Source organism: Typopeltis vanoorti, chromosome 20 (assembly GCF_054136105.1).
Source record: "Typopeltis vanoorti isolate ZY-2024b chromosome 20, IOZ_Tvanoo_1.0, whole genome shotgun sequence".
Classification (NCBI taxonomy): Eukaryota; Metazoa; Arthropoda; class Arachnida; order Uropygi; family Thelyphonidae; genus Typopeltis; species Typopeltis vanoorti.
Genome location: NC_143568.1, coordinates 41,472,909 through 41,492,030, shown reverse-complemented (window position 1 = coordinate 41,492,030; position 19,122 = coordinate 41,472,909). Strand labels below are relative to the sequence as shown.

Genomic DNA, 19,122 nt, shown 5'->3' with positions numbered 1-19,122 from the left:
GCAGATTTGGCTGTTGAGGAAGCAAAAGTCTTTATCAAACAAACAAATCACTGACAATATTACCAATCTTGAAAAGAGGAAGATTATTAAGAAGGTTGAAGTTCAAAAGAATACAAAAAATACATGGAATGATGCCAACAAATACAGTGGTGCCTTGGTTAACAACGGCCTCAGATAACGACGAGTGGCTGTAAGAAAAAAAATCTTTTGGTTAATGACTCAATTAACGATTATGTGAACCTCTATCCGATCTAAAAACCCGGAATTTTTCGATCGCACTCAGCCACACGCAGGAAGACATTGTCGAATAGAGAACAGCCACGTGGCATAGCTGTGAAGCTCAGATATGTTTGACCCATCATAGCCAGCTGTTTATGTTTTTGTTTATTGTTTCTTTTCTTGTAGTGTACTTTGCTTTATTTTAAAATTTGTGGTTATAAATGCGTTTTATGATGAAAATGAGTATTTAAGCATTTATATCTTTGTGTTGGTTCATATAGACAATAAATCGGTGGGTGCGTGTCACTGTTCATTCTCCATCAAAAGGCAAAATCAAATCTCATCTGTATAATAATCGTTGCATCTATAAGCTGCTAATCAGTGTATGTTATGGTAAGTGCTGTATCTAATATCGTCACCAAGCAAAATGCACTAAGTCAAAAATTGCAGGTTTCGAATTTAACTGTTAACTTTTATTTCAGAAGTTTTTTTTTGAACTTTTACTTTTATTTTCAGGTGATGATATGTTCTTTGTATCCCTTGTCTTAGTATTGTACAATTTGTAATAATACTGTATTTTGCGTATCTTTTTTTTTTTTATAGAGTGCATTTTTTTACAGTGTGACAAAATGGGTCCCAAAAAGAAAGTTAGTGAGGGAAAAAAAAAACAGAAAAATTTTCTCTATTGAGCAGAAGAAAGAAATAATAGCAAAACGTCATGAAGGTGTGAAAGTTATGCAGCTAGCTCGAATATATGAAACCAGTCATTCTACAATATCAACCATTTTGGCTAAGAAAGAAGAACTTATGGTAGCTAAGGGAACTTCAAGGTTGAATGTCAGAGGGCTTCTTTTTGAGCAAATGGAAAATCTATCACTAATTTGGATCAAAGAAAAAGAAATGGCGGGAAATACTACATCTCAAAATGCAATCTGTCAGAAAGCTAAACAGATTTATCAAGATTTGAAAAAGAAGACTTCGGGATCAAGTTCTGAGGTAGATGATGATTTCAACAGGTATCAGAGGTTGGTTTGACAACTTTAAAAAAAGAACAGGAATTCATAGTGTGGTCAGACACTGAGAGGCAGCTAGTGCTGACAAAGCAGCAGCAGATAAATTTATCAATAGCTTTATAAGAATTATAGAAGAAGGAGAATACCTACCTCAACAAGTCTTCAATTGTGATGAGACTGGGTTATTATGGAAGAAAATGCCTAACAGGACATTTATCACAAAAGAAGAAAAAACACTTCCTGGGCATAAACCAATGAATGATAGATTAACATTGCTTTTAGCAGCAAATGCAAGTGGAGACTGCAAGGTAAAACCAATGTTAATCTACCACTCAGAGAATCCCTGAGCATTCAAAAAGATCAACGTCTCTAAATCCAATCTCGGTGTTTTGTGGAAGTCTAACAGCAAAGCCTGAGTCACAAGACTGGATTCGCGAAGTGTTTGGACCAACTGTCAAAGCCTATCTTGAGCAAAACAATCTGCCTCTAAAAGCCATTTTAACCTTGGATAACACACCTGGCCATCCAACGGGCATACAAGAAGAGCTACCAGAGGAATTAGATTTTATCAAGGTGATTTTTCTTCCTACCAAGACTACATCTCTGATTCAACCTATGGATCAGCTGATAATTGCAAATTTTAAAAAACTTTACACAAGGTCACTTTTTACCAGGTGCTTTGAAATGTGTGAGGCTACCAACATAACCCTAAGAAAATTTTGGAAGGAAGAATTCAAGATTGTCATAGCAATTAGGTTAATTGTAAAGGCTTGGCAAGAAGTAACAATGAAATGTCTCAAAGCAGCATGGAGGAAACTGTGTCCTTTCTTTGGTAATGAAGAAACTTCAGATGGAAACAAATTGGTAAAGGATATTGTGGCAACTGCCCATGATCTTAACTTGGAAGTAGAGGAAGAAGACGTTGAAGAATTATTGGAGATGCATGACTGATAACTGACTACTGACGAGCTAAAAGAACTTTTCAAGCAGCAGTGTGAAAAAAAGGAAATGGAAATTTCATCTGAAGATGAGGTTGGAGAGAAAGAACAAATTACGACTGTTGAAATCAAAAATGTTTTGGCAAAAGTGGGAGGAAGTTCAAAATGTTGCTATGAAATGGAATCCAAACAGATCTGAGGTTATCAGAACTGCAGATCTATTTAATGAAAAGTCCATGCAGTTTTTCAGAAACATTTAAAAAAAAGAGGCAGAAGCAAACAACCCTAGACATGTTTTTTACAGGTCCATTTGTCAAAAAACTCCGAAGTGAGCCCAATTGTCCTTCTGGTGAAGATTGATAATTAAAAACTGTTTTCATGAACAATTCATTTTATTAATGTTAATTTTTTTGTAGCAAATTCATATACTGCATAATAAATAAATGATATTTACCATATTTTTATGACATTTTAAATGAGTTTTATCTGCATTTTTAATATGTACTATGGTTGTGGGGAGGAGCTGGAACAAATTAATTGATTTTCAATTAAATCTTATGGGGGATCGCACCTTGGATAACAATGGTAATCCTGGAACGGATTACCATTGTTAACCAAGGCACCACTGTATATGAAAACAAACTAATATGTATAGAACAAACTTTGATCAAAGCATACAGAAACGCTACTATAATTTATAAAACAAAATCTAATCAAAGAGTATATGGAAAATACCATCATTCATAGCACAAAATCTAATTTTTAGCATAAAGAAGTTATGTATGCACATATTCTACAATAATCAATGAACAACCAAAAATAATTCAAGTAAAACAACACAAGAATATTTAAGAAAAAAACAATCGTTAATGCTAATTCTCAGAAGTGTTGCATGAAGTTGTAGAAACAGTTCTTTATGATACAAAAGAAGCATGTTAAAATTCCAAAGTACAGTAAAATCTCTCATAACCAGCACCCAATTAACCGATAATACCAAAACAACGGCAGTTTCGAGGGTCTAAATTTAAACTCGAAATTTAAGCCTATGAGATAAGAAAAATATGCAATGGGCTTGCATTCCGCATTATGCAATGGTGTACAAGATCAGTGTGAGAAATTGTTCACTCATACTGCTCAACAAGAGAAAGCTCTTATTTGGTGTGCAAAAGACAGCATGATATACATAACAAAACTGAATAATCTAAAAACATATTCAAAACTTCGCTTTAAAAAAATATTCCATTACATAAGAGTAATGAGTGTGGTGAGAAAGGCAAAAACGGATTATGAAAGGAAATTAGCCATGCAAGCTAACGAGAATCCCAAACAGTTTTTTCAATATGCTGCTAGTAAAAGAAAAACTGTACACGGCAGAATGATTTTAAGGAACGCCGATGGTAGGGAGGTCACTGAATCAGTCGATATAGTGGAATTACTGAGTGAGCACTTTGCAAGAGTATATCATTCAGGTGGTGATATTGCAGGAATGAAGGAACCAATAGCTTATATGGGAATGAGGTGAATGAAATGGAGGTGAATTGTATATTACAAAACCTTAATGTGAATACATCTGTGGGATTGGATGGTATACCAGCCCAGGTCTTATGTGAAGCGACCAAAGAATTGTCAGTGCCCTTGACCATTTTGTTTAATTTGAGTCTCGGGTCTGGTTTAGTCCCGAAGGGGTGGAAAGAGGGGAAAATAGTTCTACTGCATAAAGGAGGTTCCAAGACTTCTGTTGCAAATTACCGACCGATCAGCATATAAGGAGTCGTTGTCAAGGTTTTCGAGAAAGTAGTCAAGATAAAAATACGGGAATGGATTGATGAAAATGATATACTGTATGGGGGACAGCATGGTTTTGTGAAGAGTAGATCACGCCTCAGTAACTTGCTCAGGTTTCATAACACAGTGACGGCTGAACTGGATAAGGGTAATGGGTTTACAGTGATACTGCTGGACCTGGCTAAGGCCTTTCACAGGATACCACATGGAAGTCTAATCCGTAAACTGCAACATATGGGAATGGATATAGGGTTGGTGAGATGGATAGGAGGGTGGTTGATGGAGAGAAGTTTACTCAGGAGTAGAGTCCAAAAGATGGCCTGTGACTAGTGGTGTGCTGTAGGGTTCTGTTCTTAGACCACTGCTGTTTAATTTGTTCATTAACGATATAGGGAAGGATCTGAGAGGAACGGTTCATTTGTTCACTGATGATGCTAAGTTGGGTAGGGCAATAGTGAATGCAGATGATGTCAAAATTTTGCAAGATGATTTGGATAGATTGGAGGTATGGGCTAAGGAGAATGGATGTCAATTTAATGTAGCAAAATGTAAGGTTATGCATTTTGGGGTGAAAAGATTAGCAGTAGTATATCACATTGGTGGAACTGTACTTCAGGAGATTGATGAGGCCAGGGACTTGGGAGTGTTGGTGGATAGGGAGTTGAAGTTTAGGGGGCACGTTGCAAAAGTGGCTAAATCAGCTCATCAAATCACTTGGATGCTGAAGAATACTTTGACGAGCAGAGATAAGCAAGTTATTGTTCCTCTGTATAGAGCCTTGATAGGACCCCATCTTGATTACTGTGCCCAGATCTGGTCACCTAGGTTTTTTCTTGATGGGGAGGAGGTTGAGAGGATCCCGAGGCAAATGACCAAGATGACAGCAGGTTTATGGAATGAACCTTATGAAAACAGGTTGAAGATTTGTGGGTTGCAGAAATTGGTTGATAGGCAGAAAAGGAGAGAGATGATTGAAACATTCAAATTGCTGAGGGGGTTTCTATAGGATTAATTCAGAAGATATTTTTGAGAACAGGACTGGTGGTGGGAGGGGACATCCATTAAGCTGGACAAGAGTGTGGTTAGTAAGGGAGTTAGAGCTGGGTTTTTTACTTTTAGAGTGGTGAATGAGTTGAATAAGCTGCCAGAGTCTGTTGTGGGTGCTATGACAGTGAATGAGTTCAAGGCAAAATATGATAGATACTGTGTGAATGTCGAATAGTTGTAATGGGCATGATGTTTAGGGCCTCCCTCGATGAGCCTAAGGACTCCTTGGAATCGTCCGTAATAATAATTCAAGCAACATTTTTGATTTTGGCCAACTTTCTACTTGAACTATTTATGCAGTAATAACTATCATATAAGAAGATTATATTTCACATTATGACTGACAATTTGGTATATAAAAAGTAATACTGAAACCATGAAGGCATGTTTTTACTAAGTAGAATTATAAGAAATGAAAGATGAATATATTTATATTATTATTCAATAGAATTTTCACTACTAACTCTGAATTTTTTTCAAGAGCTTCATGAGCTGCCTTTATTCTTGCCTCAGGATCCCTTTCCCTCCATGCAGTTTGCATAACTATAAAAGTATGTCACAAATTAGTTTTTATTCTTATTAGAATTTGAAAAACATGCTAATAAATCATATAAAATATAAGTGTGCATACTATACACACAAACAAAAGTACATTATGTATTTATTGAAGAACACCAAAAGGAACCTTAAGGCTCATTAGGTGGATAATTCTTTTAAAAATTGAAATTAGAATTTTTTCATGTATATCATATTATAATACATGAAGCTTAGTTAGACATGGAGCCCAGTGCTTTCTCTGAAAACCAGAGAGAGAGAAAAGAATGAAAAATTGACCACTGGAACAACCTTAACATCAGCAGATTTGAAAGATAGATACCATCAGTGTAAGAAAAATCAATGAAAAAAAAGTGGAACTGGCTGAAAAATTAGTGAAGTACCATGTCAACAAGTAGTATAACTGACATGAGACTTAAAAAAAGTTAAATTCTCCTATATAACAAATATATTATATTCAAAAATTATAATCATGGAAAGGAAATAAAGTAGCTATAACACTGAGCAGTAAACATGAAAATAAATTTTTGAATGGCAGGTTATTTCAGGTAGAGTGAGGTATGCAAATTTCAAGTGAACTGGCCATGAAATTTATTTCATGGAGAGTTTACCATGAAATCTGCAGTCCACACAGAAGTTTCTGTACTAAGGAAGTGGAGAAAGGAATTTTTTGTAATTAGATAAGGCAACTAATGGTAAAGAAAAAAAAAAGAAAAGAAAAGAAAAAAAAAGTAAATTGGATCCTTGTTGAAAACTGAAGCGTAAGAAATGAATACAGGATATATAATTTTTTTTTTTTTTTTTTTGAGGGGGGAAGAAATTTGGAGAAATTCTAAGAACAGGACTAATACCAGAAAAGCTGCCTGTCTTCAAAAAGTACAATATAAATGGTTCTCTCTTTTTTTTTTTTTTTTTTGGAAGACTGCCAATTACCATACAACTGTAATAAGAGATTATCATACACACTCTCCACAGGGTCAGAAAGAATGTAAGATAATCCACTTAGATGAAGGGGAGAAGGGTGCAAAGATTGATGTGTTGTCTACCTTTCACTATCTCTGGAGTGATGAATATTCTGGAAAGTTGGTAAAAGTTTGTATACAGAAGTGGCCTGACAGAGAATCTGCACTTTGCAGGAATACTTATCTTACATCATCCATAAAAAAACCTGAAGAGTGTGGTCTGGCATAATACCGATCTCAGTATCCTCTAGTCCAAGAGCCATCTGTTACATCAGATACCACCTCACTCCTGCAATCTAAGGACTGCATGAGTAAAGTGGTATACAGGTTAAAGTGTTACCAGGATGAGCCATCATAAGTAAAAGTGGTAAGTCGCACACATATAAGTCAAAGTTTGACTGTACTCTATAAGATAAATGAAATAAACCATGACAGACCAGTGATAGCAAGTATTCAAACAAATGCAACCGGGAGAACATATTAATTCAGATAGAAAAAAAAAGCCCTCAGAAACCTGAAATTTGAAAATATGGAGGTACAAAAGTTTTACAGCAGATAACACTGCATAATTCAGAGGACCTGGTCAGAAGGTTGAATTCAAGATAACTGAAACAATTCTTATGTTTGTGAAATCATGTGAATATAACAAGGATATCTGTTTCAGATTTATATGTTTGTAAAGATACAGTGTCAAGAGAAAAGCTTTCCTAGTAACCAATCTATAAAAATGGAAAAATATTTCCTGAGAATTCTGATATCTGAGAATTAGATAGGAATTTCTCAGCTAATTGTTGATTTAAGGTAAGATTTATGTATGCTTACTTGAAAGATGCTATGAAAAATATCACGTGAGAAGTTGGGGAAAAGCAACCTTGAATCAAACCAAACAGGGGTTGCCAGAATCAGATTTTCACCTCCAGACATAAAATTATAACAAGGATCTGTATTTACATTTTGCAGATCTAGAAAACACAAATGATTAGGTGTGAAAAGAAAAGATTTTCAAAATGTATAATTATGTAGTAATAAAGTCATATTTAATATAAACTGTGTTGCTTTTTTCAATTTTAATTTAATATTTAACAAGCGCCTCCATAGCATAATTAGAAGAATGCCAGTATATTGTGCCCTTCAATTGGAAAAGGCCTAGTTCAATTCTTGTCATGATGGGAGAAATCTTAATATGGGTTTTTTCAGTTGAAGGTGAGTTAGTCAATCTCATACGTAGGTAGTAGGGTTCCCCCCCCCCCCTGGAAAGTTGGGTTTTTCATCATGCATACAGACAAATTGGACTTCGGAATACACACAATTTACAGACAGAAAATACTAGTGGTAGTGGGTGGTGGATGGCATTGGTGTAGATGACGGTAATGGTGGTTCGATTTAGTTGGTGAACAATGAGCATGGCAGAGTAGGTGCCCTCCCTCAATCAGTCTTTGGATCCTTGGAGGTGTCATGTAATAATAATATTTAAGTATAGGATGGATAGAAGTGCACATCCTATGGTTATTAATCATCTATATGGATTCCATTTTGTAAATTGGAAATATTTGGCATTAAACCCAATGTCAAAATAGACCTATTGAACTAAGCTCTTTATGTTATGCTGCTAAGTAAATTCATTACAAGTCTTCTGGGATTCTTTAACTTAATTGAATAACTGCTGTGATATATCTGTCATGGAGAATGAACAAGCAAAATAATCTAACTATTTAGGCACAATTTTAGAGAAAGGAGCAAATTAATTTAGAAACAGACATAAGCAAAGCTAGTATGATGAGGAGACAGTTGTAGACAATCTTATGGAATAAGAGAGAGAAATGAGTCACCAACTATAAGTATACAAGAATGTGTTTAAACCAATTTTAACTTATACCAAGTCTAGGAATAAATACTGTTACAACTTGAACAGCACATAAACCTTTAATCTATCAGTAAATCATTTATAGCCTTTTAGCACATACAAACCACATATATAAAGAGCATATAGCAGTATTCAACATTCGAAATGTCTCCCTTTTGCCTACATGCACACCTGAAGTCTGTCAAGGCCACATAGTGATGGCGGCATGCATAAAATCCAACAGAAACGCTGCCAATGCTGGGGTGTCGTTTCTTGCAGGCTACTCTCGCAAGCTCTGACCACAATTTGAAGTCCAATGGATTCAGATGGGACTTCCAGACAGTCAATCAGATGGTGATATGAGGCCCTCGACTTGTGTGCAAGGACTGAATCCTGTTGGTAGTTTCACTGCCTACCGCAAAACAAGGTGTTCTTCAGGGGCTGTACCACAGGTTCCAGCATGGTATCTTGATACACTTTAGCAGAGGTTTTCATCCCTTTTTCACAGAAATACAAGTTGGATACCCTCGATGTCACCTCCCCGCCAAGCCATCATTGACATGGGGTGATAATTTCTAAATCCTGGGTGCTATGGTACATGCTGTGCAAAATCCAATACTCAATCATTTTGGCAGTTAAACAACTCTTCAATGGTGAAAATTTTCTCATCTGTGAAGAGGATATCTCTGTGTATTTTATTTTTAAGAGTCAGAAATAAAATAGCAGATGAAAGACAGATCACAACCATGAGAGATATGAGAAATATGTAAAGTTATGAATAGCAGAAGCATGTGAAAAATGACTATATTAATAAAGAACCAGACACTGTTAGCATTCTTGTATGTTTGAACAACCACTGTTCAAGAAAAAAAAGTTAGCAAAACAGATGTTTGAAGACAGGAAGAGACCAAGATCTAGGTAGATTTATGCAGTAAAAGCGCATTAGAAAACAAATATAAAAAGACCCAGACAAATAACAGATGAATTTGGAGAAATATGTTGGAAGTTAGTAATAATGTAAATTTAATCATGTCAAACTATTACAGAACCATATACACCTTGATAGTCCATATCTGTAATTTGATTATGATGGCATCAATCCAGCATCTGCTACTGTTTACTCTGCAAGGTCATGCTGGAAAAAGTACACCCCTGGATTATACTCTGGGGACACTCTGTGTGGGATTTGTGTCCTTTCCCTCAGCTGCATGCCCCTACTCTTTAAATTTCCTGTAACAATTCTACCTAGAAAGATAGCTGTAAAAATACTAGCATCATTGCAGATTGTAGAGCAATCTGCCCATGAAAAGTAACAAAAAGACTGGGGGAGGAGAGGTTTACACACAAACACATGCCATGAATATTGTTAGAACTTCTGCACACGTTCCATACAGCCAACATTCATGTGTTTATCAACAGAGATAGTTGTCTAGCTGTACAAATTAACATACAGTGGATTATGAGAACTGTGTAGCTGTAATAGCACTTAACAAGGTTGGAATGAAGCCACCTGTTATTTTCAACATGCTAAAAACACTCGCAATCAGCAGGATGTTTGTGTATCGGACTATTAACTGTTATAATGATACAGAAGATTTATCTGACTGCCAAAGAGCAGGTCAACCATGCTGCTTTAGGACGCAACAGTTTGTAAGGACTCTGAAGGAAGGAATGTATTGGCAGTAATCCTGTGAGAACACGGAAAGAGATGAACATTTCACAGAGAACAATGTCACGTGTACTATCTGATGACCTGGGGGTGAGAACCTATCATCATTCTACTGGACACTTCTTAACACCCCAATTTATAAAGCAGAGAGTTATAAAATCAAAGGGAATTTTGTGGGGTATGTGAAAAACAGAGAGAGAGATATTCTCTTCACAGATGAAAAGACTTACACCATTGAAGATTCATATAACTGCCAAAATGATCGAGTACATGCACCAGGCAGTCACAGCAAGTGTCATAGACCCCAGGACTCAGAGAGGTCATCACACTGTGTCAGCAATGACACGGACTGATGACCTCTGGATGGGAGGATGACATATCAAGGGGGGGGGGGGGATCCAAGTTGCATTTCGGCAAGAAAGGGGTCAAAACCTCTGCCAAAGCGTATCACAACACTATGCTGGAACCTGTGGTATGGCCCCTGAACAACACCTTATTTCACAATAGGCAGTGGATCTTTCAACAGGACTCAGTCCATGTATGCAAGGCAAGGACCACACAAGTGTTTGGAGGTGAATGTGCCCGACCATATATCACCATCTGATTGGCCGTCTGGAAGTCCTGATCCGTATCCATTGGAATTCAAATTGTGGTAGGAGCTTGAGAGAGTAGCCTGCAAGAAACACCATCCCAGTGTCACCAAGCTGAAGGTGGGTTTGTGGCCTTGAAGACTTGGAGTGTGCATGAAGGCAAAAGGGAGACATTTTAAACAGTGCTGCTACATGCATGGATGCTTTACATGTGGCTTGTATGTGCTGAAAGCTGTAAATGATTTACTGATAGATTAAAGTTTTATGCACTGTTCAAGTTGAATGGTATTTATGGGACCAAAATTTCATCTAATAAACACTTCCACATACATTTCACCAACACTGATGTACCACCACTACTTCTTCTCTCTTCCATCATCTACGTGGATGATAATGAGGCCGAATGAACTCTTTCCACTTCTGTCTGTCCCGGGAGAGTCCGAACAATTCTGTCCAGTTTGGTGTCATTTGTTGTGATTTGGTTTTCAGGTCCTCTTTTATTTTGTCTATTCATCTAATTCTGGGCCTAATTCTCCTACTGATGTAATCTTATCACATTTCATGTTCTATATATCAATGTCCTCCCAGCTAGTCACTACAACAGTGCCAAATACAATAACTTAATAACTTCCAGGATTTTTCATAGTCAGATTATGTCTGCTCTCCTGATCAAAACACCAGTTTTGAACTAATAATGGAAATAAGCCTCTGGAATAAGAGCCATTATTTCCCACTCCACTGGGAATGAATGTGTCTCGGCAGTCCATGATAAAAAATATAGCATATGTTCAATGGCTGAAGTCAAAAACTTCAACTTTTCATTTAGCTTATAACATTATAGCCCAAAATAACAGGTTAAAAAAAATATCAACGAACCCAAAGAAGATTCTGTAAAAGTAAAACGCAATAAGCTTGTCTCCTGCTCAACTGGGACTGGATTGTTGGGAGTTCTTCCCATTTCTGTTCCTGCCTGTCTCTCTCTCACATTCTGATGGTATCATCGTAAAACCATCCAAAGATAAGGTAGACCACCTAGCATCATTATTTATCTCTGACTCTTGTTCACACAGCCGGCAAATCACCTTCTCCAATACCACAAAATTGCTCTGATTTTTCATCACAATGACAGAAAATTCTTATTAGAATTTTTATACAGGTAACCCACATATAACACAGATGTTAGGTTCCATAGAAATGCAGCATTATATAAATCGTGTTATGCGAGACTCAGATCATATAAAAAAAGTAGGGTTATGTTCCGAAATCATTTTTTTTTTAATTATATAAACAATAATGACATATCCAACAAAAAAATATTTTTTATTTAATTCAGGTAACAAATACACACAGCATAAAATTATAAAAATTACAAATTGTGCATAAACTTCATTGCACATAATCCATAAATGTTTAGGCAAAATAAAACAAAGTACATATTTTAATTGTCAATCACTGTCTTCAAAAATAACATTTCATAGATGTTCTATATTTATGAGTGACCAGACCTCGTCATCACTTGAAATCTTTTGGACTTCATTTGTATAATTCTCATTGCATACTTTGGCTGGTTTAGTTATCAAGAAGTCAGTAATAAGACCTTGCTTACCACTATGCTGCAATTTTTTATTAAGTTCATAATATGGAGCTAAACAAATATCCAATTGTCTCATGAATTTTCCAGAGTGCTCCACTGAGGGTTCATCATCCATAAAATAACTCCATAACTTTCTTGCCAAATCCAATCCTTCTGCTAATTTCTTGAAACTGAATTCTTTAATGGATTTATGTCAGAATCTTCAGAATCTTCAGCAGAGCTATCCCTGCCATTTAGTTCGACGTCATTTATTAATTGTACCAGTTCTTCCTCATTTAAATCTGTTTCCACATCAATTAATTCACTAATTTCATTTTCAACCATATCGCAAAAGCCCTCTCCACCAAAAATGTGTATGATGTTTATTATATGACTTAGCTCGGCATCCACTGGAGGAACGAAATTTTTTTTTTTTTCCAGAACGGCTTCAGACCATATTTTTTTCCAGCAAGCATTCAGTATAGAGGGTTGTAATTCCTTAATGGACAGAGAAATGATTTTAACACAATTCAATATTGAAAACTTGAAATTCAATATTCAAAACTATCCTCCCTTCAGGAAAGATAGTTTTCAATATTGAAAGATAGAACAGGGGGAGGAGTACTGTTGATGATAGCTGATGAATTGCAGCCCAAAAAAGTAGTATATCAAGAGGATAGACATGTGAATGATAGTTCGTTTGAGGTGGTTTGGAGTGAACAGTGACCAATGCAACCAAATATACAGTTGGTTGCTGCTATAGGCCAGGGGGTACAGGGGTGATATTGAATTCATGCATCAGCAAATTAGTGCAGGGTTAGTGATTATTATGGGGGATTTTAACTATGGTGATAGCAACTGGAAGAAGGAAATATCACATGGCAAAAATTAAACGGAATTCATATACCTTCTAAGAGATCATTATTTGAAACAGCACATAACTGAAAGGTCTCGTGGTGTGCGAGTGTTGGAACTGGTCAATGGTTCAGAGGACATATGCATAAGTAAAGTGTCATTGTTACCTCCGATTGGTGAGAGCGATCATGCGGTATTGACTTGGGAGGTTGCAAGTGCAAAATCAGTGAGTATCTGAGGAAGGCAATATCAGAATGTATTCCCATGGTCAGGAAGACAAACAAGGTAGGCATTAGATGGACGAGTAGTAGTACCAGGTTTGATCTGCAAAAAAAGAAAATGCTATGGAGAATTCACAAGGAGAAAGGCGATCAGTACACCTATGCACAATACAAGGCTCAAGCTAGGAAGGTTACTAGCTTAGTAAGAAAAGCTAAATCAGATTATGAGAAGACCTTAGCCAAGGAGATCAAGGGTAATCCCAAAGAGTTCTTCCGCTATGTGGCAAGTAAAAGGAAGAATGACTTTGGAAGGATAACCTTAGTGGGTGCTGATGGTATTGAGGTGAACAATTCAGATGTAATAGTAGAGGTAGTGAGTGATCACTTTTCAAAAGTTATCACTCAAGTGAGGCTATCTCTGTACCTGTAGCAATAACTAATGTGAGAATTGAAGAATTTAAATGCAAACACTGCTGTAGGTTTAGATGGAATATCAGCTTGGGTGTTGCATGAATGTGCAAAGGAATTGTCAACACCTCTTACTTGGTTATTTAACTAAGTATGAACCCTGGTATGGTCCCTAGGGAGTGGAAGGAAGGCAAAGTAGTTCCTTTGCATAAAGGTGGCTCTAAGACTGCAGTAGTTAATTATAGACCAATCACCATCTTGGGAGTGGTGGTAAAAGTATTGGAAAAGTTGGTTAAAGACAGAATTCAAGAATGGGTGAATCAGAATATGATACTCTATAGGGGCCAACATGGTTTTGTTAAAGGTCGATCCTGCCTTAGCAATTTATTAACTTTTTATAATAGAATGACATCTGAGTTGGGCAAAGGAAATGGCTACACAGTAGTACTTCTGAATTTTGCTAAGGCTTTTGACAGGATACCAAATGGAATACTGTTGCATAAATTGGAGCAGAAGGGGATGGATACTAAACTGGTGATATGGATAAGAGAATGGCTCAAGGAGAGATACCAGAAAGTGTATGGAGAAGCAGAGTCCAGGATGAGGCAGGTGACCAGTGGTGTGCCTCAGGGCTCTGTGCTTGTGCCATTATTGTTTAATTTGTATATAAATGATATTGGAAATGGCTTGATGGGAGATATTCAGTTGTTTGTTGATGATGCAAAGTTGGGTAGTGCATTAAAAAAATCAAGCTGATGTTGAGAGTTTGCAGGATGATTTAAATAAGCTGGCAAAATGGGCAAAAGGTAATGGATGTCAGTTCAATGTGGAAAAGTGTCAAGTTATGCATTTTGGGATTAAAAGATTACCAGCTGTGTACTACATTGATGGAACAGTACTCCAAGAGATTGATGAGGCTAGGAACTTTGGGGGTGTTGGTGGATAGGGAGATGAAGTTCAGAGGACACTGCTAAGGTGTCCAAGATTGAACATAGGATTACTTGGTTATTGAAGAACACACTAACATCTAGAGATAAAAAGGTTATTATTCCCCTTTATAAGGCGTTGATACTTCCACATTCAGATTACTGTGCTCAAGTCTGGTCACCTGGATTCCTTGGAGATGAGCAGGTTGTGGAGATGGTTCAGAAGAGAGTGACGTAGTTGGTGAGTGATATAAAAAATGCTCCCTACATTGATAGATTGAGAACTTGTGGATTGCACAGGTTGGTTGATAGGCAGAGAAGAGGGGATATGATAGAAACATTTAAATTACTAAATGGTTTTTATAAGATTGATGCAGGGGAAATATTTCAGCTGTGTGATAGTGATGGAAGAACAAGAGGTCATCCCTGGAAATTAAAGAAGAGTGTGGTTAACAAGGGTGCGAGAACATTCACCTGGAGGGTGGTGAATGAGTGGAATGCATTGCCCAGCTCAGTTGCGAGTTCTTTGTCTGTAAATGAATTCAAGAAGAGATATGATAGATATTGTTCTGATAGTTTGGGTCTCCTGTAATAATTACAGGTATCTCCTGTAATGGAAATACTTGTAATAATAATAATAAAAACTCTTTCCACACTTGAGGCAGTGTCATGTTTGGATTAGATTCCATTTTTTCCAAAATTAATTGGAATATGTTCGACGAATTTAATATGACTTAAATGTTGTTATTATTGCTTGGTCGAGTGGTTGAATAAGTGAAGTAGTATTAGGCAGAAAAAGCGTTATTTTAATATTCGTATGGCTTAAATTTGTTGGGTGGCCTGGTGCATTATCTAAAATTAGTAGAATTTTGAAGTCAATATTCTTTTTCTTTGTGTAACTTTCTACATCGGGTACAAAATGCTTGAAAAACCAATTTTCAAACATGCTAGCTGTAACCCATGCCTTTTTGGTGGCACGCCAATAAACAGGTAGAGTGGACTCGTCAAGCACTTTCATAGCACGAGGATTTGAGGATCGGTTAATAAACAATGGTTTTGTCATGTAATCACCGGATGCATTACTAGAAAACAGTAAAGTAAATTTATCTTTGAAAACTTTGAATCCAGGAGCTGATCTTTCATTTTTCGAAATATAGGTGCATTTTGGCATTTTTTTCCAATATAACCCGGATTCATCTGCATTGAATACCTGGTCTGCACTATAACCACCTTCTTCAATGATTTTTAAAAGTTCTACTGGGTATTTCCTGGCAGCTTCTATGTCTGCTAATGCTGATTTCTCCCTGGATTTTATGATTATGCAAAGAAAACTGCTTTTTAAAGTTTTCAAACCAACCCTTTCTGGCACAAAATCCATGCTGAGAGCTTTCTTCTGAAGAATCTTGATCAAGTTCTTTTAAATGCTTATAAACTTTGAGAGCTTTTTGTTTAATAAGATTTCCTTCCAAAGGAATTTTCTTTTGAGTGCAATCTTTTGTCTATATCATTAGAGATTTCTCCATTTTTTTTCTATTAGAATATCGTGTACAAGATCAATGTGCTTTGCACTTACCGTTAACCCAGCAATAACATTTTCTCGGATTTTATGTTCATTTTGTTTGATTGTTCGAATTGTTGATTCATTTAAATTCTAAGTCTTTGTAACAATTCCTGGTTTTTCTCCATTTTCCAACCGATCCAAGATTTTAATTTCTTCTTCTAGAGAAATTAATTTTCTTTTTTCCCCCTTTTGTTGCAATTTTAGTGGCCATTACTATAAAAATAATTTTTTTACATAAAAAAGCATTACATATTAATGATGTAACTCAGCAGAAAATAAAGTGCTCAGCTTGAGATTAACATACTTATGATTTTTAATGTGCTTTCCTGGCAGAAAACTCTTCATTTTTGAATACAAATTTCAATAATAAACACTTGATACAGTAAATAACTGATGTACATGCATGCTAAAAGATATTTCCACTAATATAAATTCACTACTTCTAACTACATGCGCAATAATAAACACTTTATATGGTGAACAACTAAAGCTACAAAAAAAAAAAAAAAAAAAAGTGCATTCGTGCTAAAGAGTATCTCCCTTGATATAAATTTGCTGCTTATAACTACATGCGTGATAGGGACACAAATTTAACGAAGATAAAATCTGATTTTTAAGGTCGTGTGGTGTAAAATATATGAAAAGATAGAGGGTTACTACAGTTTGTAGACCGTGTTATATTGAAACTGCATTGTATAAGTACCGTGTTGAACAAGGATTAGTACAATTTGTAGACCGCGTTATATCGAAACCGTGTTGTATAAGTATCGCGTTATACGAGGGTTACCTGTACTTGATACTGTTAAGTATCCTGCTCCCATCCTGTATTGCCCAGGCAAGCTGTCATATTCATATGGAATCTACCCAAGAACATGGAAGCAAGCCTTGATGAAGCTTGGACCAAACCCAGAAGATAAAGTCAGCCATTAAATTATTTCCACATTACTCTCTGACCTCAGTACTCTTGAAAGTGATAGAGAAAGTTCAAAAACAAAGTACTTCACTACTGAGAACCCCTTATTTATCACCAATATGAATTCCACCATTCTTGTTCTACAGCCAATCCCCTCCTAATCTTACCCATCTTTGGACACAGGCCATGGAATGATTTGGAGAAACCAATGCAGTCATTCTTTATATTTCCAAGGCATCTGATCAAGACCTTCAACAAACTCCCATCTCATAATCTCCTTTCTGACCTTTACAACTGGTTTGCTAGCTTTCTCTCTGGTCATTCACTCCATGTCATGGAGTATTGCTTCCTCTCATTAGATTACTTCATCAAAGATGGGGTACCTGAGGGTTCTACAATCACACCCACAAAGTTCACAGTTATTCAAGTTTTGCTGATCGCTACTCTCTCCATTTCTCTTCTTCATTTGAGAATTACTACAGTACTAAAATGATTGAAGCTTCAAGACATTTCCTTAACCACTGTTTTCAACATTGATTCCCTCGCCATTCTCAGGTGGGGTGAAAACAACTTAGCAGATTTCAATGCAACAGAAACACAATTCAGTCTTATTAACCTTTATTAAAGACTAATTCATCCCCTCTTACTTTTGATAATGTTCCAATATCCTTTCAAGATTAGTTCTCCTTCTTGGGATGATATTTTCATGTTCAGATTCTGGTATAAACATATTACATCAATAGCCTCTAAAAAAAAACAGTACAGGAAAACCTTGCTTAACACGATTAATTAATCCATCAATCAATGCAGGCTAAGCGAATATAATAAACAATAGGAATAATTATAATTTATCCATCAGTTAGCGTTAATTTGAAAAAAAATTATAACCTATATTAAAGGGTAAAATCATCAAAGTTAATAAATATTCGATTGCTTAAATTTTTATTTAATGTCTAAACATTTGATTGAGTTACTATTTTACAAAAAAAATTAAGTAAAGATGTTTGAATAGTGCTCAATGTTTTTATCTTGTCATGCAATTTGTGATAGCTGGTGATATTGCTTTATCAAGATTTCAGCGAAGTTTGAAGCTTTGCATATCAGGATCAGCACCAAACAAAATTTTCTTAGCATGCTCAATGTGATTGAAAAAACTAGCTCAAGTTCTTTTGTAGTTAACTTCTTAGTTATAACATTCTCTTCTTGTTCACACTCCTTATCTTCTTCTTCTTCATATGCATGCTGTTCGCTGTTCTTCTAGTTGAAGGAGATCATTCTTGCTCAACTGTTCTGAAAGGGAAGGCTTGAGTTTAAAGTCACCTTCTGCAGTGCCTCCTAATTAAAGCATAAGATGATCTTTAGATATTTTGTATCCTGGTTGAGATGCTTCAGTTTTAGCCAGGAAAGTTTTTGTTGGCATATGCTTCCAAAAGAAACCAGTTTCATTGACATTGAATATTTGGTGATCATCATAATCACCCTCCTGAATTATCCTTTACAATTCTTCAGGAAACTTGGCCACAGAATCTTTATCAGCAATAGCAGATTCCCTAGTTATTCTTACGTTATGCAGTCCAGCTCAATTTTTAAAATGGTCAAACTATCCTAAACTCACAGTAAAGCTTTCACATTCCTCTTGAAATTTGGTCTCTTTCAATCATGTAAATTATCGAGAGCCTTTGCCTGATATTCCTTGTACTAAGAAGTGAGGTTACTAAGGTTGTAACCTCACTCTGAATTGAGGTTACAATCCTCAATCCAGAGTGATAGAAGACGTTCCGTTCTATCTTGGTCATTAAATGGCTTCTATTTCAGGTGATCTTCATACATAAAGAAGCAGTAGTAACTTTTCCTTGTTCTTTGCTCTTATTTAATATAGTCTGAACTGTAGACTCACTATATCCCAGGTCTCACACAATCATTGCATTACTAGCACCACTTTCATATCTCTTAATAACTTCTAGCTTTTCCTCTAATGTGATTACTTTTCTTCTCTTTTTATTACTGCCACTTTCTTTATCAGTCTCTCTTTTCCATATCAGGT

At 36.1% G+C, this 19,122-nt stretch overlaps 1 protein-coding gene across 2 annotated transcripts in view; it reads right to left on the bottom strand.

The window, feature by feature from the left end:
• LOC150095393 (suppressor of tumorigenicity 7 protein homolog) overlaps positions 1-19,122 on the bottom strand; it is a 458,155-nt gene that overhangs the window by 320,628 nt on the left and 118,405 nt on the right. For both annotated transcript variants that reach the window (XM_090410726.1, XM_090410727.1), the window contains exon 5: positions 5,467-5,545. In XM_090410726.1, the coding sequence (XP_090266852.1) occupies positions 5,467-5,545 (79 nt within the window). The remainder of the gene's footprint in view (positions 1-5,466; positions 5,546-19,122) is intronic.